Genomic DNA, 24,760 nt, shown 5'->3' with positions numbered 1-24,760 from the left:
CAGAAGCATACACAGAAAAGTCCTGAATAAGTATTCATACACTACAAAGTAATAACACAGTATTTTTATCAGAGTGAGAGAAATGCTGCAGATTAGACTGAGACAGGGCGATGTGTATGAAACAGAAGGAAACTGCTGCTGCCGTGGGAATTAGAAAGCGTTTGGTTATTATTTTAAGTAGTGTTTACTTTTAGTCTTAGTAACACTGTGTGCGCAGGCATAGCAGCATAACAACCTGTTCATTACTCCGCTGTTTGAGTAGCGCAGTGGGCAAAGCGCAGCGTGCATATTTTTCCGCCCAAGGTTCAAATCCGGCTTAGGGTGAAACTAAAGTAACACAGGGAGCGCTGTGATTTTCTCACTGCCCCCCTAAGCAACGCAGTCCAGAACCGGGGCTGCATGTCAGTGTGAAGATGGATTATGTTCTTTATGCATGTTGTTTTGCCTAAAATATGGCTCTGATTTATTATTATAAAGAATGAAAATAATAAATGTTAAACAGCCTAAATAAAACATTTTTAATAATGTTTCTATGAAGGTGTAAGACTCAGGTAAACACCCGCCAAAACAACCCCCACCCTATGCCAACCCGCCAGCCCAGGGTGTTCCTTATTTCCAGTTCTGAAAGTTGGCAACCCTAGCTTGAACCAGTGACCTTTCTATTACTAGTCCAGTACTTTAACCTCTAGGCTACAACTGCCCTGTATAATGAGATGGATTACTTGATGCCCGGTCCCTTGGGTCCGGCCTTGTGGTGAACTAACTAGTATTAGTATTATTGAATATGAATTATTGAATTATTTTGGGGAGTAGTTTTAGTCATTTTATTAAAATAACGTTGATGAATAATAAATTAGAACACGTTACACAAAATACTGACAATTCTTGGCTGTATTTCTTATATGAAGTTAAAGTTTATATGTTTTGTATTTTTTAAACTGCAGTAAACCTACTACGTATATACATGCAGCTCTAAAAGTATGTTATTTTAATAAAAGTAATGTTTTGTGGCTTTTACTTTAAAGCTATAACGAGTATTAGCAAACATGCATACTAGTGAACTAAATAGTATGCTAGTTCGTTTCCTTAACGGGCTTTCTGGCGCACTATCTAGTATGGAAGTATGTAGTATGCTACTGTGGGTGTAGCAAGCTCGACTTGAGTGACAAGTAAAGCAGCCAATCATAAGTTCGTATTTCGAGTCCTCAGCCAATCGAATCACCTGGGGGCGGGCTTTTTAAATTCCCGGTTGCTGTACCGCTGTTTTCAATTGTTGGCTCTGCTGTAACTGACACTGAACATAAATCAGTGTTAGCTCGACATGATGGATCGAATTAACTGACAGATTAGTTACTTCTTTTGTTTTTTATTCCATATTATGTTTATTTTTCAAATGTAGGTTTTAATTACTTATCTCTGGAATATATATCATTTCTCCCTTCATCCTAGACGGGTAAGTTAGCCTGTTAGCATTGCGGCTACCAAGCTGCACTATTCTAGTTTACACTTTAAAGGGACATTAATGTTATAACAGCTTTGGAATCTCATTAACGAGTTTATTGTGGATATTCTGGCAATCTACTTGATAAAACATGTACATACAGCAACTTTAAGTTCTATAATGGAACTTAAATGTGTAGATTGTAGTAAAAGTACATGGAACAGTTGTCTTATTTCCTAGGGTCACTTGATTTGATGCTTGGTAAATCATTGGCTGGATGGTCACATTTAATACAAGAAACACCCAAACCAGGTCTGGCATTAATTACAAGCTGCTGGGAGGCATTTTGACCCAGCTGGACCTCTAGGTGATAAACCCTGTAACTCAGGGAGAACATGCAAAACGTCCTACACATTTCTAGGCTGCTAGACAGTTTAAGACAGTTACATATTAAGCTGTTCTTGTTCAGATATTTAAATACATTTGATCAAAAATAGGTTTATTGTAATAGTTAAGATCAGAACTCTGTTAGTTGCCTCGCTCTTATACCAAAAACAGTTATTACCAGAAAACCATTACCAAAAACCTTTCACAATATTGCATTTTTTTTTGCACCTTACTCTTTTCATATCTCTGCTGCTATAAAAACCCTACACTGCTAACTGCATATTAGAATACAGCGGTACCTTGAAACCCAACGCCAGTTGGTTCTGGGAGTGGCGTTGAGTTTCAAGGTATTTTTCCCCATAAGGATGTTTGGGAAACCTGTTAATGCGTCCATGGTCCTGCGGAACTGCTTATATTTTAGGCTCATGTAAAATAACGAGGTTGTTTTTGACACATACACTGAAAATAACACATATAATATAAACACACTGACATACAATAAAAGCTGCACTTTAGTTTGACTTCTTTATTGTTTCCTTACGCTTCTTAATCGTGTAGAAGCTTGTCCTTGGAATAACTTATTCCGTTCAGTACCGGTGCTTTCGCGCTGCTGTACCGTTATTTCCTATGAAGTGTGATGGCGGTGCACAAAGCTTAACGTGACTTATTGTACTAAAACAATTCCGAGTGAGGAATTAGATGAGTGGAGAAACTTATGAGCAGTGATAATGAAGAGAAGTTTAGTGCTTCTATGTCATTCTTTTAATATTTTTAAAAAAACTGAACACGTTAAGTTTAAGGGTATGAGGGGCGTTGAGTTTAAGGGGCATTGAGTTTCAAAGATTTTAAGTTTTAGGGGACGTTGAGTTACAAGGTACTACTGTATGTTTTTTTTTTAACCTCAACTATAATTTACTCAGTACCATGTACTGACCAACACTAATCCGTCTCTAGTCTTGTCTCCTTTAATTACTTTTTAGATTAGAAATGTGTTTTTGTATTTATTGCACTTTTTATCTGCACTGTGTATATTTTATTGTCTTGCACTTTTTGTTCTGTGTTGCACCCTGCTCCTGGAGGAATGTTGTTTTGTTTCAGTATGTACTTGTATAGAGCTGAAATGACAATAAAGCCCCTCTTAAACTGTTGCTCATATTTTTCAGGTCGACAAAATCGCCGGCTAACCATGGAGGTCGGCTCAGTCGTGCAGGAGGAAATGAAATTCCGTGGAGTTGAATTTAGCGTCAAGGTAGAATTGCAGGATCGGTTACTTACAGTGGAGATTACGGACCTGGTGACTGCGGACCAGTGGAGAGGAGAGTTCGATCCGGCCTGTGAGTGTGCGCTTCTACGCAGAACATCTCGCACTTGAACGTTCTGGTTTACCGGGTGCTTTTCTAGCTTGTTTCTTACTTTCCGTCAGACATCGAAGACCTCACTCGCAAAACAGGAAACTTCAAACAGTTCCCCATCTTCTGCAGCATGCTGGACTCTGCGGTCAGTAAGGTAGGACCGTAACGGCTCACCTGTGGGGTTTTGTGTTTAATGGAACGGGATATAAGTAATGACACTTTTATTTTGTTATGATTACAAAATATAGTCTAGCGAGTCGGTGACTCTTGACCTGCTGACCTACTCTGATCTGGAGCTTCTGCGGAACAGGAAGGCGGGCGTGGTGGGAAGACCTCGCACCCAGCAGCAGTCCTCTGGTCTCAGTGCTAAGCGCTACCTCATCCTCATCTACACTGTGGAATTCGATAGGTTAGTGCCAGGAAGGACTCTAAAGATTTAATAAAGGATATAGTTCGGGCATTTTTAAAGATTTATGCCGTTTGTTTTTGTTTATTTGTTGGCTACCTTAATGGGTTAAGTACAATTCCTAATTTTTCTCTAGGATACACTACCCTCTTCCTCTGCCGTACGTTGGTAAGCCGGACCCAGCAGCCCTTCAAAGAGAGATCAGAGCTCTGAGGGCTCAACTGAATGCGCTGAGGATACGAGGAGACCATCCAGCATCGGACCAGGAGGCACGCCGACTACGTGCAGAGTCGGTTCTGCGTTCTGTTCACTTATTATTGAAACCCAGCAGACCAGCAGACCATCGAGGCTGATGGACAGTCTGATCTCCTCTTCCCCGTGTCGTGTTAGGTTGGCTGTGGTCAGGGAGGAGAAGGAGGCGCTGGCCGAGGCCTTGGAGCGGCTGCAGGCAGTCGGGGGCGACTCCACCCCGGGCGCTCGTGGTCTGAGAGAAGCCGTGCACAGCCTGGAGGAGCAGCTGATGAAGGAGAGAGCGAAGAGTCAGCGCTCAGCCAGTAAGAGAGGGCAGGAACAGCGCCACCTAGTGGAGCAGGTGAGTCTCAGCCGACGTAGAGGTTTAAACTCCTAGTTAATAATGCTGCACATTAACCCTTATCTCTAATAGTTTCTTATATTAATGTTTACATTTCCCTCGTACCAGTTGGAGGAGCTTAAGGCATCAGAGCGAGCTCTTCGGGTACGAGTGAAAAGCCTGACCACCGAGTTAGCCACCCTGCGTCGTGGGTAATTCGCCTTTTCTTCACTATTAATGATCCTGTGTGCCTGACGGAGGGGGCTCAGACCTTTCTTACTTCCTGCTTGCAGTCGGATCACCCCGGTTCTGTCGGGTCGTAGCGGGTCCAGGGACGAGGCGGATTTCCCACGGTCGGCCTCCAGGGAGCGAGTGGCGGTTCGGGCTCGCTCCGGGTCCAGGGAAAGAGCGGAGGACCGGATCAGAAGATCAGAGGAACGAGGGAGAAGATCAGGTTCTTCAGGAGCACGAAATCACATTTCGAGACCTTCACCGTCACCAACCGGTATGTGAACGTATTCAGATAAAGAGAATATCTAAATCTTAGTGTAGTCGCGTTTAAACTGGTAACTAGTAACTGGTTATTGATTACATCTTTGCTTTTTCGGTTCTGTTTTGTAAAAATCCTATTTCCGAAAAAGTCAGGACGGTTAGTAAAGGGCAATAAAACAAAAAGTTCAGTCTTCGCAACAAAGATTGGGCGTGTCTCACCCACTTTGTGTCAAATTTTGTGAGAAAATTGTCATCCAGTTATCATCTACTGTCATTGTCATCTACTTCTTTTACCATCTGCTGTACATAATATTGTGAAAAGATTCAGGGAATCTGAAGAAGCCTCATTTTCCAGTCGGGAAAGACTGGAAAATCACTGAGAAATCCGAGACTTCAGAAAACCGTTGTTGCTTAGAAAGAGGTCATACTACTGAGGCATATTTTCATTTAGCACTGTAGCACTGTCGCCTCACAGCAAGAAGGTCCTGGGTTCCATCCCCAGGTGGACCGGTCTGGGTCCTTTCTGTGTGGTGTTTATATGTCAGTGTCTGTGTGGGTTTCCTCCGGGAGCTCCGGTTTCCTCCCACAGTACAAAGGCAAGTGAGCTGAATTGGAGATACAAAATTGTCCATGACTGTGTTTGACTTTAAAGACTTGAACTGATGAATCTTGTAACCAGTAACTACCTGTTCTGTCATGAATGTAAATATATACTGTAGAAAGCCTGCTGTTCATGCATGGTATTTAAGACAGCTACAGTATTCTAATAAAAGCCTCATTTGTTTGATAGAATAAAGCTGAGGTGTGTGTTCTCTCATTTTAGGACCTCGAGGGCCACGATTTGACCCAACAGCATACATTCAGGAGCGACAACGCCGCCAGAGAGAGTCAGATCTCAAAAAGTTAGTTTAATTTTCCATATTTTCCTCTATAATTACATGGATAGACACAGGCATACACACAACGGGGGCCAAAAATCTGAGAGCACTAGTTAAGAAGCATCTTTTTACTTCACTCTTTGTTTATTTTAAATATGGTTATACCAAATATGGTCATGCCAAATATGGCCATTCCAAATATGGTCATTCCAAGTATGGTCATGCTAAATATGGTAATTCCAAATATAGTCAGACCAAATATGGTCAAGCCAAATATAGTCATACCAAATATGGTCAAGCCAAATATGGTCATGCCAAGTATGGTCATTCCAATTATGGTCATTCCAATTATGGTCATGCCAAATATGGTCATGCCAAGTATGGTCATGCCAAATATGGCCATGCCAAGGATGGCCATGCCAAGTATGGTCATGCCAAGTATGGGCATGCCAAGTATGGTCATGCCAAGTATGGTCATTCCAAATATGGTCATTCCAAGTATGGTCATTCCAAATATGGCCATGCCAAATATGGTAATTCCAAATATGGTCAAGCCAAATATGGTCATTACAAATATGGTCATTCCAAGTATGGTCATGCCAAATATGGTCATGCCAATTATGGTCATGCCAAGTATGGTCATGCCAAGTATGGTCATGCCAAGTATGGGCATGCCAAGTATGGTCATGCCAAGTATGGTCATTCCAAATATGGTCATTCCAAGTATGGTCATTCCAAGTATGGTCATTCCAATTATGGTCATTCCGAATATGGTCATTCCGAATATGGTCATTCCGAATATGGTCATTCCGAATATGGTCATGCCAAATATCACACCAAGAGATTCTAAAATTACAGTTTAATCTTTTCAGCTATAACAACAGCCACTATTCTGAGAAGGCTTCTCACAAGACTTCGGAGTATTTTTGTGGTAATTTGTGCCCATTCAGTCGCAAGAGCATTTGTATTGCTGGGCACTGATGTTGACGTTCCAGTTCATTTCAAAGCTGTAGAGTGGACTGAGGTCAGCGCTCTGTGCAGGACACTAGAGTTTCTTTAATCGATCTGATGGTGTGCTGTATGTTATTTAGAACCATATCAGATCTTTAGATGTTTTTACACATTACACCTCCCAAAATGTTTCTTAATTGCTGTATAAAACCAGTATATAAAACCAGTGTTGTCTTCTTTAGCCAGCGGAGGATCAGAAAGGACATGCTCGCATCACCTTCTCTGAACGAGCGGGGCCGTTCACGCTCCAGAGAGCGCGCCTCTCAGCCGATCAGGCGTGGGAGTGCAGGCCGGGGCAGGAGCACGTCCGTGGAGAGCGGGAGGAGTCGGCGCTCGTCTGACAGCTCCATGGCCGAGTTTGAAGACCTGGCCAAGCCCCTGAATAGCAGGTTAATCAGAACACTTATACTATCTACTGGGTTTGATTGTAGAGATGCTGATGAGGCCATGTGTGATGTTTTGGCTCATGCTGGTTGAGTAATCACGTTTTTTTATTTTTATTCATTTATATATATTTTGTACACACAGAGGCAGAAAACCGGCGTATAACGGTGCAAATATGGTAAGATCACGTCAGATCATTTCTATGTAAAATGTAAACAGCAGTTTTATGCTGCCAGTAAATACTTGTGTGTTTTTTTACTCTTCACAGACACGTGGAAGATACTTGAATAAAAAGCCACAGTGTAGCACTCCGGCTCAGCGAATGAGAGGTAGGTATATTAGCAGCAACTTTTTACAGTTAGTACATGTAAATGGGTGTATTTGTGGGTTTGTTTGTTCGTTTTCTTTGTAAAATAAAAACTACGGTGTACTTGGGTGGCACAGCAATATAACAAGCTAGCACATCACTGTGGTGTGTGTTTGGCATTTTATCCAAATCGACGTACAGCACTGTGACAGTATACTGTCTAAGCAATTGAGGGTTAAGGGCCTTGATCAAGGCTTGATTACAAGTCCAGTACCTTAACCACTAGGCTACAACCGCCCTGTTTTCTTACTGCTCCTGCTATATGTGATCTCTGGGACTGGTCCAGTTACCCGTGTGGATCTGGGCAGGAGGGGGGTGTCACATGGAGCCTAGCACGGCTCTTCATACCGCAAATCGACCACGTGTTGGAGAGGGCGTGTGGTGAGCCGACTCTGCCAGATCAGACGCGGGTTGTGCAAGAAGCAGCAGATTCACAATCAGAGATTAGAAATGACGACATTAGGAGGGAAATGGGGGGGGGGGAAGTCAGTTATCATGCTTTTAATCAGTGATGTGCATCATGCGTTTGAGCCTAAATGCACCACTAATGGCTGTTTCCTAAGAAGCTTCCCATTAATAACCAAGTTCATCACGGCCCTGTTCTGTGTTATTATACAGAACGAAAGCAAGCAGAGATCAAGGAGGGCCGGTTATATTATCTGAACCGTGATTTGAAAATCAATCAATTAATCAGTACAGTCTATAAATTCTTTACACTTGATCAGATGCTGCTGTTATTCTTCCAGGAATATGACAGTGGTAGCCTAGTTTGGACCAGCTGTGCTATGCTGCCACTGTTGGGTCCTTGAGCAAGGCCCTAACCCTCTCAGCTGCAGCACTTTGTAGTTCTACAATTACTGACTGTAGTCCATCTGTTTCTCTGCATGCTTTGTTAGCCCCCTTTCACCCTGTTCTTTAATGGTCAGGACCCCCACAGAGCAGGTATTATTTAGGTGGTGGATCATTCTTAGCACTGCAGTGACACTGACATGGTGGTGGTGTGTTAGTGTGTGTTGTGCTGGTATGAGTGGATCAGACACTCATTCACGGTCCACTCTATTAGACACTCCTACCTAGTCGATCCACCTTGTAGATGTAAAGGTCAGAGACGATTGCTCATCTATTGCTGCTGTTTGAGTCGGTCATCTTCTAGACCTTCATCGGTGGCCACAGGACGCTGCCCACGGGGCGCTGTTGGCTGGATGTTTTTGGTTGGTGGACTATTCTCAGTCCAGCAGTGACAGTGAGGTGTTTAAAAACTCCAGCAGCGCTGCTGTGTCTGATCCACTCATACCAGCACAACACACACTAACACACCACCACCATGTCAGTGTCACTGCAGTGCTGAGAATCATCCACCACCTAAATAATACCTGCTCTGTGGTGGTCCTGTGGGGGTCCTGACCATTGAAGAACAGGGTGAAAGGGGGTAACACAGCATGCAGAGAAACAGATGGACTACAGTCAGTAATTGTAGAACTACAAAGTGCTTCTATATGGTAAGTGGAGCTGATAAAATGGACAGTGAGTGTAGAAACGAGGAGGTGGTTTTAATGTTATGGCTGATCGGTGTGTGTGTATATGTATATATATTTTTTACCTACTGTATCAGCGTTTGAAACTGAGGTTTGTACTCCTGTCTCCTTCTCAGAGAACTCTCTGGACACGGGTGCTGACCTGTCAGAGATCGACGCCCGGCTCCAGGCGCTGCAGGACTACATGAGAGATTTAGACACCGGCCGCTAGCGTCAGCTGGTGAACGTTGGCAATCGGGGCTTTTATTACACAAAGCGGTGTTGATCAGTCTAATGCAGAATCTGATGCAGAGCAGCGTGTTTATGCAGTAACTGTGATGCATGTGTGATCACACCCATGAGATCTCACGTCTCTCTCTGTCGTACTGTAAATATGTAGAATATGAGGCTGTTGTTACGTTTAGGAACCGTTAAACGGGGGGTGTCATGTGACCGGTGTGTATACGTTGTGCTGTATGTACTGTATTATAGGAACCTTTAATCCACTGATGTGATTTTTACTTTTGTGAGTTTTTAATATCATTGTTTTGACTTGATGCTTTTGCACTTGTTTTTAACCACGATTAGGTTCGATTTTGTGTGCAAAACCCTTTGGTTCTGTATGAAAATGCTGCATAAGCCAAAGATGTGCATGTCTCCTTCTTGTACGTATGCAAATGAGGCAGGATCGGGCAAAGACGTTGAGAAGCTTACATGACAACAGGGGGGGATATTAAAAGTCAAATTGAACCTGATCCCATTTTGATCTCTGTTCGTGTTATTCAGACATGCAGGTTTGTTTTAAATTTTCAATAATTTATGAGTAAATACGTGTATTTCTTAAAGATTTCCCCTTTACACCTACACAGATTAGACTCTGAAACCAGTATATATACAGTGTATCACAAAAGTGAGTACACCCCTCACATTTCTGCAGATATTTAAGTATATCTTTTCATGAGACAACACTGACAAAATGACACTTTGACACAATGAAAAGTAGTCTGTGTGCAGCTTATATAACAGTGTAAATTTATTCTTCCCTCAAAATAACTCAATATACAGCCATTAATGTCTAAACCACCGGCAACAAAAGTGAGTACACCCCTTAGTGAAAGTTCCTGAAGTGTCAATATTTTGTGTGGCCACCATTATTTCCCAGAACTGCCTTAACTCTCCTGGGCATGGAGTTTACCAGAGCTTCACAGGTTGCCACTGGAATGCTTTTCCACTCCTCCATGACGACATCACGGAGCTGGCGGATATTCGAGACTTTGCACTCCTCCACCTTCCGCTTGAGGATGCCCCAAAGATGTTCTATTGGGTTTAGGTCTGGAGACATGCTTGGCCAGTCCATCACCTTTACCCTCAGCCTCTTCAGTAAAGCAGTGGTCGTCTTAGAGGTGTGTTTGGGGTCATTATCATGCTGGAACACTGCCCTGCGACCCAGTTTCCGGAGGGAGGGGATCATGCTCTGCTCAGTATTTCACAGTACATATTGGAGTTCATGTGTCCCTCAATGAAATGTAACTCCCCAACACCTGCTGCACTCATGCAGCCCCAGACCATGGCATTCCCACCACCATGCTTGACTGTAGGCATGACACACTTATCTTTGTACTCCTCACCTGATTGCCGCCACACATGCTTGAGACCATCTGAACCAAACAAATTAATCTTGGTCTCATCAGACCATAGGACATGGTTCCAGTAATCCATGTACTTTGTTGACATGTCTTCAGCAAACTGTTTGTGGGCTTTCTTGTGTAGAGACTTCAGAAGAGGCTTCCTTCTGGGGTGACAGCCATGCAGACCAATTTGATGTAGTGTGCGGCGTATGGTCTGAGCACTGACAGGCTGACCCCCCACCTTTTCAATCTCTGCAGCAATGCTGACAGCACTCCTGCGCCTATCTTTCAAAGACAGCAGTTGGATGTGACGCTGAGCACGTGCACTCAGCTTCTTTGGACGACCAACGCGAGGTCTGTTCTGAGTGGACCCTGCTCTTTTAAAACGCTGGATGATCTTGGCCACTGTGCTGCAGCTCAGTTTCAGGGTGTTGGCAATCTTCTTGTAGCCTTGGCCATCTTCATGTAGCGCAACAATTCGTCTTTTAAGATCCTCAGAGAGTTCTTTGCCATGAGGTGCCATGTTGGAACATTCAGTGACCAGTATGAGAGAGTGTGAGAGCTGTACTACTAAATTGAACACACCTGCTCCCTATGCACACCTGAGACCTAGTAACACTAACAAATCACATGACATTTTGGAGGGAAAATGACAAGCAGTGCTCAATTTGGACATTTAGGGGTGTAGTCTCTTAGGGGTGTACTCACTTTTGTTGCCGGTGGTTTAGACATTAATGGCTGTATATTGAGTTATTTTGAGGGAAGAATAAATTTACACTGTTATATAAGCTGCACACAGACTACTTTTCATTGTGTCAAAGTGTCATTTTGTCAGTGTTGTCCCATGAAAAGATATACTTAAATATCTGCAGAAATGTGAGGGGTGTACTCACTTTTGTGATACACTGTATATATATATTTCTGCTCTCTAATAATAATAACGCTCCGGCCGTCTTAACCCGCAACGCACGCAATGTGTAAATGTTCCAGCCAGCTTCCGGCGTAGTGATGAAGCGTCGCTCCCTACTCCCTCCTTTGAATTCGAATCTCACTTAAAATGGTGGAATACCCTACGTAGTGCACTTCACAGTAACATGATGTGAATGGAACGCTACTACAGAATTGGCACTAATGGTTGTAAGAACCGCTTTCTGATCCACTCAAAGCTTCTGATTGTAATTGTTAGTAAGAAATGCTGTTATTTGCATTTATTCAGTTTGCGTTCCTGTTTTACTTCACAACCGGGAAAAGTTTGGAGGTTTTTAATTATAAGCACATTTACAAAATAACGGATTCTATTCCTAATGGGACACACGCTTATAAATGTAATAGCATGTGGAAGAACAGAAGCTAAGGTAAGCAGTATTATGGATATTTTGCTGTGTTTGGGATTTTGGCCGCTGTGCCGTAATTTGCAGTGAAAACAAAACGTCAGTTGAAGCTTTTAACTGGTAACTAGGAAAGTAAAAGCACGAAGTAAAACGGCAAAATACACTCGCTAATCTGTTGTTGTTTTATCTGAACTTACAGATTATTTGTTTATTTCTACACTACATTTCCAATATATGTTTTGTGTAGATTATATTGACCCGTGATTTGACTCGGACTCGTAATTTGTGATTAATGAACATCTCTGTTTGAAGGTGCTGTGGTTTTGCTCCAGCTGGTCACGGCCGGCTCAGATCTCTCGATGAACTGCACCATGAGCCTTGGCTCATCCATCTGGCACAACATCTGGCAACCCTGCCTCCCTCCTGCCAACATACAAAATACAGTACACACCGAATTTAGGACACGTCGAATTTAAGCCCGGACGCCACTCATTTCTGGTACAGACGCAGAACAGTGATGAAGGGAAACGCTTATTAAATAGAGATGCGCTTATTATTCATTAAACAAACCCTGATTAGCCTCTGAAAGCTTGTTTCTTTAGCATTTATTCCAGCTGTGATAAGGATTTAAATGTGTAATTAAACAAGTCAGGTTCTTTTCTCGGCTGCTTCTGTTAGGGGTCACCAGAGCAGATCATTCTTCTACATCTTCACCTGTCCTGTAAATCCTCCTCGGTCACCCCAACCTACGTTTTGCATAATTGTTAAATTCTATTTCATATCCATCCACCGCTTCATCCTGGTCAGTCTGGGCGCAAGTCAAGAATACCATGAACTGGGTGCCAATCCATCGCAGGGCATCGGCCATCCACCTCTCCTTTCTCAGACACATTAAATAATATTTGGAACTCCTGAAGCTGCAGCATTTCAATCCAGTGCAAGTGCACCTACCTGGATCTTCATATTCATACATTCATTGTCAGTTTTATCACCGCTTAATGCTATTCAGTGTTCACCAGGTATAACACCCTGGACTGGTCGCCAGTCCATCAGACAGCACTCACTCACACACGCATTCACTTTTTTTTTTATCTCCAGTTGGCTTGGTGGGCAGCACTGTTTTCTCACAGCAAGAAGGTCCTGGGGTTTGATACCTTTCTGTGTGGAATTTGCATGTTCTCCCAGTGTCTGGATGGGTGTCCTCCAAGAGCTCCGGTTTCCTCCCAAGTGAGGTGAATTGGAGATACAAAAATTGTCCATGACTGTGTTTGATATTAAAAACTTGAACTGATGAATTCATGTCCTGTCATGAATGTAACCAAAGTGTGTAAAACGTGATTTTAAATCCTAATAAATACATAAATTAATTAATAGTATCTCCAGTTAACCTGACTGCAGGTCTTTGAACTGTGGGAGGCAACCGAAGCTTCAGGAGAAAAGCCACATGGACATGGGGAGAACATGCAAACTCTACTGGACCGCTCTCTATGGGAATCAAACCCACTGCTTGTCGTGAGGCGACAGTGCTACCCACCGAGCCACTGTGCAGCCTTTACACTGTCGAATATTAAAAAAGAAGGAACAAAGATGTGGTTCCCTTCCTAATAAGTCTTTGGTTTTTCACCCAACAGTTTTCTTATTTGTGCGGCGCGGTGGCTCGGTGGGTAGCACTGTCGCCTCACAGCAAGACGGTCCGGGTCTTTGCTGTGTGGAGTTTGCATGTTCTCCCCGTGTAGGCGTGGGTTTCCTCCGGGAGCTCCGGTTTCCTCCCACAGTCCAAAAACATGCGGTCAGGTTTATTGGAGACACTAAATTGCCCTATAGGTGAATGTGTGTGTGTGTGTGTGCCCTGCAATGGACTGGCGCCCCATCCAGGGTGTTACTGTGTGCCTTGCGCCCATTGAAAAAAAACCCCGACTCCATAGATAAGTGGTTAAGAAAGTGAGTTTTCTTATTTGTCTCCAGCTGCAGTTCACTCTGTAAAACACTAGAGGCAGAATATCAACTTCTACTTCTATCTTTAAGGGGTTAAAATAATTTTTAGTGGGTCGGTCTTGTGGAATTATCCAATCAGAGCAGGAGGAGTAAGAGCAGCTTAATCCACGCAGTCTCTATTGCCACACCAATATGGTTCTGTGTCGTTCCTTTGTGTCTGATGGTTTTAGTGGGAACATGTGACTGGGATTAGATCAGACCCAGCCCATGAGGATCAGTGCATTCAATGCCTAAACAAACCAGCTTACTGGGAGCCAGGCTGGACAAACACAACACCCACAGAGGACCTAAGTGAGTGGGTGCGTGTAAACTGGACGCGTCTTCGCTTCTAGCACGGTTCAGGTGTTTAGATGAGAAGTGAGTATGACTAAAACGCCTGGCACTGCAACCCCATGTGCGGATGTGGTAGATACGATCCAGGGTTTATCTCGGCCTGGCACCCTGGCACAGCCTGCCGAGCCTAAGCAGCATGGGCATCAAAAACCCTCCCCGCGATCTGGGCTTCCTGAGCTGCTTGTAACGTGTGATCCGTGCGCGGTGCAACCGGAGCAGAGATCCACACCCAGCTCTGTCCGTAACACCGGCAGCGGGCTTTCCTGCTCCTCTCAGCCGGATGAGGAGTCGCTGTGCTCGGACAGCGGCTGTAGCGGCTCCCCCGGCTCCTCTCTCGGGCTGAGGAAGCTCTCCGACTGCTCCTCACTGGGTCTCTCACCGACCTCCTCTTTCGACGAGTATGAGGAGGAATTGAGCACAAATCACACAGAAGGGAACCACAGAATACACGGGAGAAACCTGGAGAACCTCCAGAATGTGAGTATTCACCCCAAAAATTTAAATTGGGTTTAAAGTTGCAGCCAGAAGCTCGGTCCATCAAGTAGCTGTCGGTTCTTTTAGTGATTATTAGGACTGGTTTAACTGCAACCATTAAAATACTACGTGGAAGAGTGGTCCCTTTGTCAAGGCTGAAGGAAAACCCAAACTGTCACCTTATTCCGAGAGGAAATTGACAGAATGGTCAGATGTAAATTAATGAACAGGTTTACCATGGTGGTCCCATTTTCAGTCCTATTTTGGCAAGGAGATCAGACCACTGTTCCATGTACTTTTTATTGGGTGCAGTCGAACTACCCCTGTTTATATGGGCATATGAGAAAATAACTAGTCATTTATCAATAAAAAGGAATTAGAACATGTTGTTGTTGAACATTATGTTGTTGGTCAATGTTTGTGGGGGCAGTTGTAGCCTAGCGGTTAAGGTACTGGACTAGTAATCAAAAGGTAGCCCCACCACTGCTAGGTTGCCACTGATGGGCCCTTGAGCAAGGCCCTAAACTCTCAATTGCTTAGGCAATACACTGTCACAGTACTGTAAGTCTCTTTGGATAAAACCGTCTGCTAAATCAAGAGAGAGAGTCAAGACAGCACTCGGTGAGCCGCTCGGATAGAGTTGTTGAGACATTCACACATAGCCTGTGTGGGCAGTAGGACAGCAGGGCAGCTCACTAGGTTTTCGAACACACCCTATGTTTCATGTGGGCGCCTCATGACACGCCCACAGTAACTTGTGGGACTTAATGTGGCTCATTAGCTTTTTTTCTGTTCTGGCCATCTCGTACACTTACTCAGTGATGATTATCTTGGTCAGGACCACCACAGTACAAGTACATATTGAAACGAAACAACGTTCCTCCAGGTCCAAGGTGCAACATAGAACAAAAAGTGCAAGACAGTACAGTACAGTGCAGGTAGACAACATTACAATAAATACAAGAATGCCTAAAATAAATAAAGGAAAAGAAGACTAGAGACAAGTGTTGGTCAGTACATGGTACCGAGTAAATAATGGTGAGGTAGATAAGTTAAGTTAAGTCAGACTCATTTGTATAACGCTTCTTACAGTGAACTTGTCTCAAATCAATTTTTCCCTTGTTGAGCAAGCCAAGGGCGACAGTGGCAAGGAAAAACTCCCTTAAAAATGACAGGAGAAATCTTAAGAGAAACCAGACTCAGCAGGGACCTCCATCCTTCTTGGGTGGCCTGGAGGAGTTCTTTATTTTTTAATCCAGTCTTTGAAGAAGACTTGGACATTATAAGTTCTGGACATTTTTGTTGCAACATGCCAGATTCCCGTCCCATCTAATAGGAGCAGCACCGTTGGCCCTGCAGTCTCGATCCGCAGTCATCAACCTCGGGAGGGTAAACGTCGAATGTAAAAAAATGTTTTTTTTGGGTTTTTTTTTAGAATAAAAGCGTCTGCTAATTGCTGAAAATGTAAATGTTATTAATTGGTCAGCGTACACAACTCATGTAGATGCATTTACATTTGCGGCATTTGGCAGACGCTTATATCCAAAGCGACTTGCAGTTGTAACTGAATATGTTTTTCCTTAGCAATTGGGGGTTAAGGGTCTTGGTGGGGCTTGAACTGGCAACCTTGAGATTACTAGTCCAATACCTTAACCACTGAGCTACCGCTGCCCTATCGCAAATTGGGATCTCGGGTGGTGCGTGGGGCGAATACTGCAGAGGACTGCAGAGGGGTTGTATTTTTGCAGCAGCTATGAGAAGAAACCCCACTGGCCTTTTGTGTCTGTTGGATGCCTGGCCTGGCTGGTAGCACCACTGAGATTCGAACCCGAGAACTTGAGTTTTGTACTGGGGGTGGGGGTTATACTAAATTATCACAGGCTCAGGTAGTGAGGCTTGCTTTATTATGAGTTGGTGTGACAGTATACTGTCTAAGTAATTGAAGGTTAAGGGCCTTGCTCAAGGGTCCAACAGTGACAACCTGGCAGTGGTGGGCCTCGAACCAGTGAACCTTTGATTACTAGTCCAGTACCTTAACCGCTAGGCTACAGCTGCCCTATGTTTGTACCATCCAGTTGTGGAATGTGCTACGTGCAGCTGAGTGGGGTGTGAATGTGAACAGCAACTTTCAACCTAATTATGTTATCACACAGTAAAAGACTGAATCACTGATGTGATGATGTGATTTATTAGACACATGCACAGATTTGTTTATGGGTAATAAGATAATGAGAACAATGACTGTTTTGCTAACCCATTATGGAACTCTTATTCCATACTTTTGGCTGTATACAAATAGTATTAAAAACAGAGTGATCTCTGTGTGATCTTTTCAGCTCTAACAACAAGACTTTAAAGTATATCTGTTGGAGTTTTTAAACACCGTGTCCACTCACTGTCCACTCTATTAGACACTCCTACCTAGTCGGTCCACCTTGTAGATGTAAAGTCAGAGACGATCGCTCATCTATTGCTGCTGTTTGAGTCGGTCATCTTCTAGACCTTCATCAGTGGTCACAGGACGCTGCCCACGGGGCGCTGTTGGCTGGATATATTTGGTTGATTGACTATTCTCAGTCCAGCAGTGACAGTGAGGTGTTTAAAACTCCAGCAGTGCTGCTGTGTCTGATCCACTCATACCAGCACAACACACACTAACACACCACCACCATGTCAGTGTCACTGCAGTGCTGAGAATGATCCACCACCTAAATAATACCTGCTCTGTGGTGGTCCTGTGGGGGTCCTGACCATTGAAGAACAGCATGAAAGGGGGTAACAAAGCATGTAGAGAAACAGATGGACTACAGTCAGTAATTGTAGAACTACAAAGTGCTTCTATATGGTAAGTGGAGCTGATAACATGGACAGTGAGTGTAGAAACAAGGAGGTGGTTTTAATGTTATGGCTGATCAGCTTGATTTGTACACAGCATATCATTTTCTTTTATATCAGTGATTTATTACATCTGTTAGTGACTGTTGGGGCTGAAACACATGAACCCTTATTATAAGACTTATAACAATTATAAGGCGCCGGGACTCTTCCAGGAGTTGATGTTCTGCTCCAGCAAAACGAGCCCAGCCTGTAAATGTTTTATCAGCGATTGTGAAAGATTAGCGAGCGAACAGTCCACACTGTATATAGCTTGATAACTATAGCCAGTTCAGCATTGTTGTCAATGATTGTCTCGGGTTCAATAGAGCAGAAGGAGTCGGGCGATCTTTCCAGCGCAGGCCTGAGGTAAGAATAAGATCTGAACTGTGCGACTGCAGTTTTATAGTCAAGATTAAATGAGAAAACTGATCACTGAAACACTTTTTGCTTTGATTTTATTATTGTTTTGCTACAGAATTGTGAGTGTGACCATACAGACTTAGTCACTTGTTTATACACCGATCAGCCATAACGTTAAAACCACGTCCTTGTTTCTACACAGTAGTCCATCTATTTCTCTGCATGCTTTGTTAGCCCCCTTTCATGCTGTTCTATAATGGTCAGGACCCCCACAGGACCACCACAGAGCAGGTATTATTTAGGTGGTGGATCATTCTCAGCACTGCAGTGACACTGACATGGTGGTGGTGTGTTAGTGTGTGTTGTGCTGGTATGAGTGGATCAGACACAGCAGTGCTGCTGGAGTTTATAAACATCTCACTGTCCCTGCTGGACTGAGAATAGTCTACCAACCAAAAATATCCAGCCAACAGCACCCCGTGGGCAGCGTCCTGTGACCACTGATGAAGGTCTAGAAGATGACCGACTCAAACAGCAGCAATAGATGAGCGATCGTCTCTGACTTTACATCTACAAGGTGGACCGACTAGGTAGGAGTGTCTAATAGAGCGGACAGTGAGCGGACAAGGTATTTAAAAACTCCAGCAGCGCTGCTGTGTCTGATCCACTCATACCAGCACAACACACACTAACACACCACCACCATGTCAGTGTCACTGCAGTGCTGAGAATGATCCACCACCTAAATAATACCTGCTCTGCAGTGCTCCTATATGGTAAGTGGAGCTGATAAAATGGACAGTGAGTGTAGAAACAAGGAGGTGGTCATAATGTTATGACTGATCAGTATATACTAATAGTTGTCTGTTCTTTTCTTTCCCTCTGAAATGCTGATTTCTGATGCAGAATAAAACCATGGTAAACTGGTCTCCTGTGGTGGTGCCTCTGAAGAAGCGAGCTCCCTGGGTTCAGGTGGTCGGTCATGCAGGTTTGTGCCCTTTTATTTACATTACGTGACTTACAGCACTGTGATTAGTATACAGTCCAAGAAATTGAGAATTAGGTGCCTTGCTCAAGGGTCCAACAGTGGCAACCTGGCAGTGGTGGAGCTTGAACTAGCAACTTTTTGATTACTAGTCCAGTACTTTAACCACTAGGCTACAACTGCCTAGTTGTAGGAACTTGTTTGCTCTCTTAGATACCATGCAGGGGTGTAGAAAACCAAACCAAAACAAGTCTGCATTCCACCAACATACCTGTACAGGACGTGCTGAACAGAACAGCTCTGACCCACCAATACATGAACTCCTCGAGTCCTGTGGTATCTGGAACCAGGAGGTTCCCAGCAGCTCCTTTAACTCCTGTAGGATCGTCCAGCATCTCTTCCACCTGTAAACCGTGCACACATGGTCCTGTCCTGTTTCGATGCCCGTGTCCCCATTATAGGTACTTTGACGAAGTGGGCGTGGTGAGCACAGGTACAAAAACTGGCCTGCAAGTCACTTCATCGCCAGGATTAAAATGATCAACTCCAAAATCATCTTGTCCTTGGCATTGAAAAATGGCAGTCCAACGCTCTGTGAACAGTCTGTGGCTCGTCCCTTCTCAGACCGCTGTCAGTGGGTACTCACTACGACTTCCTGTGAGCACCCTTTGCTGTTTGGCCCTTATTAAAGTCAATCAAGTCTTAATGCTCATTGTTTCTGCTGCATTTAACACATAAACTACGAGGAACGACCATCAGCCTGACATTTCATAGATCCCTCACTCTCACATAGTCACTTTGATTCTGTGTAGGCATTGGCATGGCATGGGTGAGCCCTGTGATGTATTGGCGCCCTGTTCGGGGTGAATTTCTCCCCAGCACCCCTAATTTTATGCGAAACCGGATCCACACAACCTTGAAATTGTAAAATATACAGGTTATTTTCTGTGGCTCTAATTATTTGGCTTTCGTGTAGGTAACTTTCAGACAGGCGGCGACGGGAAGCTGTTGAAGAGGTACTGCGCTAGCGAGCAGCAGTGTCTGCAGAGGCTCATGGACGACGTGCTCCGGCCTTTCGTACCGGCGTATCACGGCGTGACCCGGAGAGACGAGCAGGACTACAACCTCATGGACGACCTGCTGGCTTACTTCGACTCGCCCTGCATTATGGACTGCAAAATGGGAAGCAGGTGAATCTTCACCGAATACTGTTCTGTTATATGCATTATCCCCTAAATTTCCTCCCAATTTAGTCATATCCAATTACCCAATTTGTATTTTTACCTGTACTGCTGCAGACCTTCACTTCTGACCCCACCCACCCCTCCGATACGTGTGCAGTAGTCGACCACTTTCTTTAACCTACACCAAGCAGGTTTATCTGGAGATCTGTATCGTGCACGGAGAGTCCCGCACTGATCTCCATTATCCCCCGTCTCTTGGTTGGTGCTATTGATCAGCCATAATTGCAGCGGTTATGAGGAATCCTAGTTGTAGGATGTCTGTGTAGGTGCCTGACCGGTTAGTTAGTAGAGCTCAGTTTCGAACCTGTGAGTTTTAGTTTCTGGGTTAATGAGATTCATCCTGAACAGGGTCGTGGTGGGAGCAGGTGCGGATCGAACGCAGGCCTTCTTTGGGATGAATTAGAATGTCTATCATTGCCAGGTGTTTTTATTTAACATCAGTTTATTTAGATAACGTTCAGCCATTACTTGTCACTAGCTACGTCTTTATATTAACGTGCTGGTGTGTGTTTCATCAGGACCTACTTGGAGGAGGAGCTGAAGAAAGCCAGGAAGAATCCTCAGCCTCGTGGAGACATGTACGAGAAGATGGTGGCGGTGGATCCGGAGGCCCCGACGCCGGAGGAACGAGCCCAGCAGGCTGTGCTTAAAAGCAGATACATGCAGTGGAGGGAGACGCTCAGCTCCACCGCCACGCTGGGCTTCCGTATCGAGGGCATCAAGGTACGTTCACGTTCAGGCTCATGCTCGGGTGTCCGTATACTTACGGTCGTTAAAGTTTTGTGATGGTCGTTTCATGTCTGTGTTTAGAAATCAGACGGCACCTGTAACACCAATTTTAAAAGGACGAAGTATAAAGAGGAAGTGATTCAGGCGCTGGAGGATTTTGTCGACCGTAACATCTCACTGCTGGTATGTGGAGATATTTTATGTTCTGAGTTTGGGAATGGGGCGTTACGCCCAGGCTGGGGTCTTGGTTTGATGCTGAACAGACATCAGAAGTTGGCCTGGTTTGGGAACTAAACGCCGGATCGGGATCGAGGCACCGGTGGAGTGGTGGAGGAATACAGAGAGCATAGCGTGTTCCTCCGGATGTGTTAAAGCTCTCTGTAGGAGTCTGTCGCTGTCCCGTGAAAGGAAAACTTGGCTGGCGCTTTAGTCCACCAACCAAAAACATCCAGCCAACAGCGCCCCGTGGGCAGCGTCCTGTGACCACTGATGAAGGTCTAGAAGATGACCGACTCAAACAGCAGCAATAGATGAGCGATCGTCTCTGACTTTACATCTACAAGGTGGAACAACAAGGTGGTAGGAGTGTCTAATAGAGTGGACAGTGAGTGGACCAACTCATACCAGCACAACACACACTAACACACCACCACCATGTCATTGTCACTGCAGTGCTGAGAATGATCCACCACCTTTATGTCAGGGAAAGCCAGCTAGGTGACCCAAAAATCGATTGAAGTTTTCAACCTAGGCAGTCTAAAGCTTGCTTGACTGTGGACACAGTATCAACAGCTGGGTTTCTCGGGTTTATCTGACCATTTAGTCAAAATTTCGTCTGGACTTATTTATACGTGCACAGAGAAGTCAACTGATATAGCCAATCATAATCACTAACATGGAATTAAATGCCCATGCCACTGGGTTAAATAACAGTATGGAACTTCCTATATAAGCGCTTGGGTGGTGCAGCGATCTGTTACACTTGCCCTTCACCTCTGTGGTTCGGGGTTTGATCCTCATCTGTGCAGTCGGCTGACCGGGTGACTACACAGGCAATGATTGGCTCCTGGATATGGGATGCCCGAAGCCCTGCGACGGACAGGCACTCTGTCCAGGGTATTTACATTTACATTTACATCTTCAGCATTTAGCAGACGCTTTTATCCAAGGCGACTTACACAATGAGCTGAACACGATGAGCAATTGAGGGTTAAGGGCCTTGCTCAGGGACCCAACAGTGGCGACTTGGTGGTGGCGGGGCTTGAACCGGCAACCTTCTGTTTACTAGTCCAGTACCTTAACCTTAACCACTGAGCTATCACTGCCTATATTGCACGTAATGTTTTTTTGGGGGTTTTCATTTATAGAAAATTCACAACAGTCATCAAGAATCTGATTTAATTAAAAAGGAAACCTTTATTGATTTTTGTTCCTAACACTGTGGCGCACTGTGCCATCCATTCTCAAGTCTTTCTGGACTCGGCTTTGATGAGGTTCGAAGGTTTTTCCTGTGCCGTGTTCCTGACCCCACGTCTCTCTCTTTCACTTTACAGAGAAATTACCAGCAGAGGCTGAAGGATCTGCGGCTCATGCTGGAGAAATCCGATTTCTTCCGAACACACGAGGTGACGTGAACCCCGCTATGATCTGTACTATTTTTATTTTACTTTGTTATTTTATTATTTTTTTTATGAAATAGTTTTAAATTCCTACACCGGACAACACAAGAAGAGTCTTAATCTATGTTGCAGCCATAAAAATAAAAATGAAAATATAAAATAGTCCAAATTATAAAGACAAGATAAAATAAGCAGACAGAAACGTAGTACGGGGCGGCTCGGTGGGTAGCACTGTCCTGGGTTTGATCCCCAGGTGGGGCGGTCCGGGTCCTTTCTGTGTGGAGTTTGCATGTTCTCCCCGTGTTTGCATGGGTTTCCTCCGGGAGCTTCGGTTTCCTCCCACAATCCAAAAACATGCAGTCAAAGTAACTGGAGACACTGAATTGCCCTATAGGTGAATGGGTGTGTGTATGTGTGTGGGTCTGCCCTGCGATGGACTGGCGCCCCATCCAGGGTGTTACTGTGTGCCTTGCGCCCATTGAAAAGCTGGGATAAACTCCAGCCTTTGTTATTTTTATTTATTCATTTATGTTAATTAATTTCCGTGCTGTTTTAGGCCTGTTGGTATACAGTGTCCTCAAGTACAAAGCCAAATTCTTGTGCGCTTGGGTGGCACAAGAGGGTCAGCTACTACGCTTGCCCAACACAAAGCTCGGTTGGCGCTCCACAGAGTCTGTTGGCCAGACTGGGTATCGCAACAATTGCTGCTCCAACTGTGACTTCTTCTGTCTGGTCAATGCTCCTGCACCATGGTGGAGGAATACTTCAGTCTAGTGTGTTTTACACAAATTAGCAGACACTTTTATCCAAATGAAGGATTTAGTGGCTTTCCTCAGAGGCCCAAAGGTGGCAACAAGGTGATGGTGGGGCTTTAACCAGCAAGCTTCTGATCACTAGTCCCACTGTCCTTGTTCTATGTAGAAATCCGCCACTGGCTGGTAAAAAGCAGAACCCAGTGGCTTCACATTTGTTGGAGGTGGCGTGTGCTTGACCAGCATGGATGTCGTTCTGTCTGTCTGGATCAAGGCGCTCAAGGAAATGTAATTATTTTTATTATTATTTTAAAATCTTTTATTATTTTTTCTTCTCTCCTCAGTTGGTGGGAAGCTCGCTGCTGTTTGTGCACGACCAGAGTGGCCGAGCCGGAGTTTGGATGATCGATTTTGGGAAGACGGTGCACGTGCCTCCTCCTCTCACCCTGGACCACCGCAGCCCCTGGGTGGAGGGGAACAGGGAGGACGGCTACCTGTGGGGCCTGGACAATTTCATTAACATTTTAACCGACATGATTTCGGCACAGTGAGGATTCGAGATCCGAGAACGCTGGAAATGTTCAGTTTCTCTGTGGAACTCTTTTTATTGTTATTTTTGGAACATACACCGATCAGCCATAACATTAAAACCACCTCCTTGTTTCAACACTCACTGTCCATTTTATCAGCTCCACTTACCATATAGGAGCACTTTGTAGTTCTACAATCACTGACTGTAGTCCATCTGTTTCTCTACATGCTTTGTTAGCCCCCTTTCATGCTGTTCTTCAATTGTCAGGACCCCCACTGGACCACCACAGAGCAGGTATTATTTAGAAGGTGGATCATTGTCAGCACTGCAGTGACACTGACATGGTGGTGGTGTGTTAGTGTGTGGTGTGTTGGTGTGAGTGGATCAGACACAGCAGCGCTGCTGGAGTTTTTAAACACCTCACTGTCACTGCTGGACTGAGAATAGTCCACCAACCAAAAATATCCAGCCAACAGCGCCCCGTGGGCAGCATCATGTGACCACTGATGAAGGTCTAGAAGATGACCGACTCAAACAGCAATAGATGAGCGATCGTCTCTGACTTTACATCTACAAGGTGGACCAACTAGGTGGTAGGACTGTCTAATACGTAGAGTGGACAGTGAGTGGACCAACTCATGCCAGCACAACACACACTAACACACCACCACCATGTCAGTGTCACTGCAGTGCTGAGAATGATCCACCACCTAAATAATACCTGCTCTGTGGTGGTCCTGACCATTGAAGAACAGCATGAAAGCAGGCTAAAAAAGTATGTAGAGAAACAGATGTACTACAGTCAGTAATTGTAGAACTACAAAGTGCTTCTATATGGTAAGTGGAGCTGATAAAATGGACAGTGAGTGTAGAAACAAGGAGGTGGTTTTAATGTTCTGGCTGATTGGTGTATTGTGTAGTTTATGTGTAGTTGTGTGGGAATTAGACCTCTAGTTTAACCACTGCAGCAGTAACTTTGTATAGAAACGTTCTGTACTCTAAGCTCTCGTTTTTCTGTAAATGAAACCCGGATCAACATTTTAGCCTCGGTCGTAATACTGTACAATCCAGTTTTAACATGGTAAACGTGGTATAGTT

The 24,760-nt window shown here is 44.4% G+C and overlaps 2 protein-coding genes across 2 annotated transcripts; both read left to right on the top strand.

Annotated features, from left to right (window-relative positions):
- Positions 1-671: 671 nt before the first annotated feature.
- ccdc61 (coiled-coil domain containing 61) lies at positions 672-9,558 on the top strand. The gene is made up of 14 exons (XM_063011538.1): positions 672-754; positions 1,400-1,453; positions 2,992-3,162; positions 3,252-3,334; positions 3,429-3,589; positions 3,723-3,875; positions 3,977-4,178; positions 4,287-4,369; positions 4,451-4,662; positions 5,473-5,551; positions 6,721-6,927; positions 7,067-7,100; positions 7,191-7,251; positions 8,941-9,558. The coding sequence occupies exons 3-14, from the start codon at positions 3,015-3,017 to the stop codon at positions 9,033-9,035; spliced, it is 1,518 nt and encodes a 505-aa protein (XP_062867608.1). The 5' UTR covers positions 672-754; positions 1,400-1,453; positions 2,992-3,014; the 3' UTR covers positions 9,036-9,558.
- Positions 9,559-13,879: 4,321 nt separating this feature from the next.
- On the top strand, positions 13,880-23,779 carry itpkca (inositol-trisphosphate 3-kinase Ca). Its single transcript, XM_063011795.1, has 7 exons — positions 13,880-14,567; positions 18,708-18,789; positions 19,763-19,976; positions 20,549-20,753; positions 20,841-20,942; positions 22,313-22,384; positions 23,475-23,779. Exons 1-7 carry the CDS (start codon positions 14,121-14,123, stop codon positions 23,679-23,681), a joined length of 1,329 nt encoding a protein of 442 aa, XP_062867865.1. The 5' UTR covers positions 13,880-14,120; the 3' UTR covers positions 23,682-23,779.
- The last annotated feature ends 981 nt before the right edge of the window (positions 23,780-24,760 follow it).

Source organism: Trichomycterus rosablanca, chromosome 16 (assembly GCF_030014385.1).
Source record: "Trichomycterus rosablanca isolate fTriRos1 chromosome 16, fTriRos1.hap1, whole genome shotgun sequence".
Classification (NCBI taxonomy): domain Eukaryota; kingdom Metazoa; phylum Chordata; class Actinopteri; order Siluriformes; family Trichomycteridae; genus Trichomycterus; species Trichomycterus rosablanca.
This window is presented reverse-complemented; position numbering and strand designations above follow the sequence as displayed.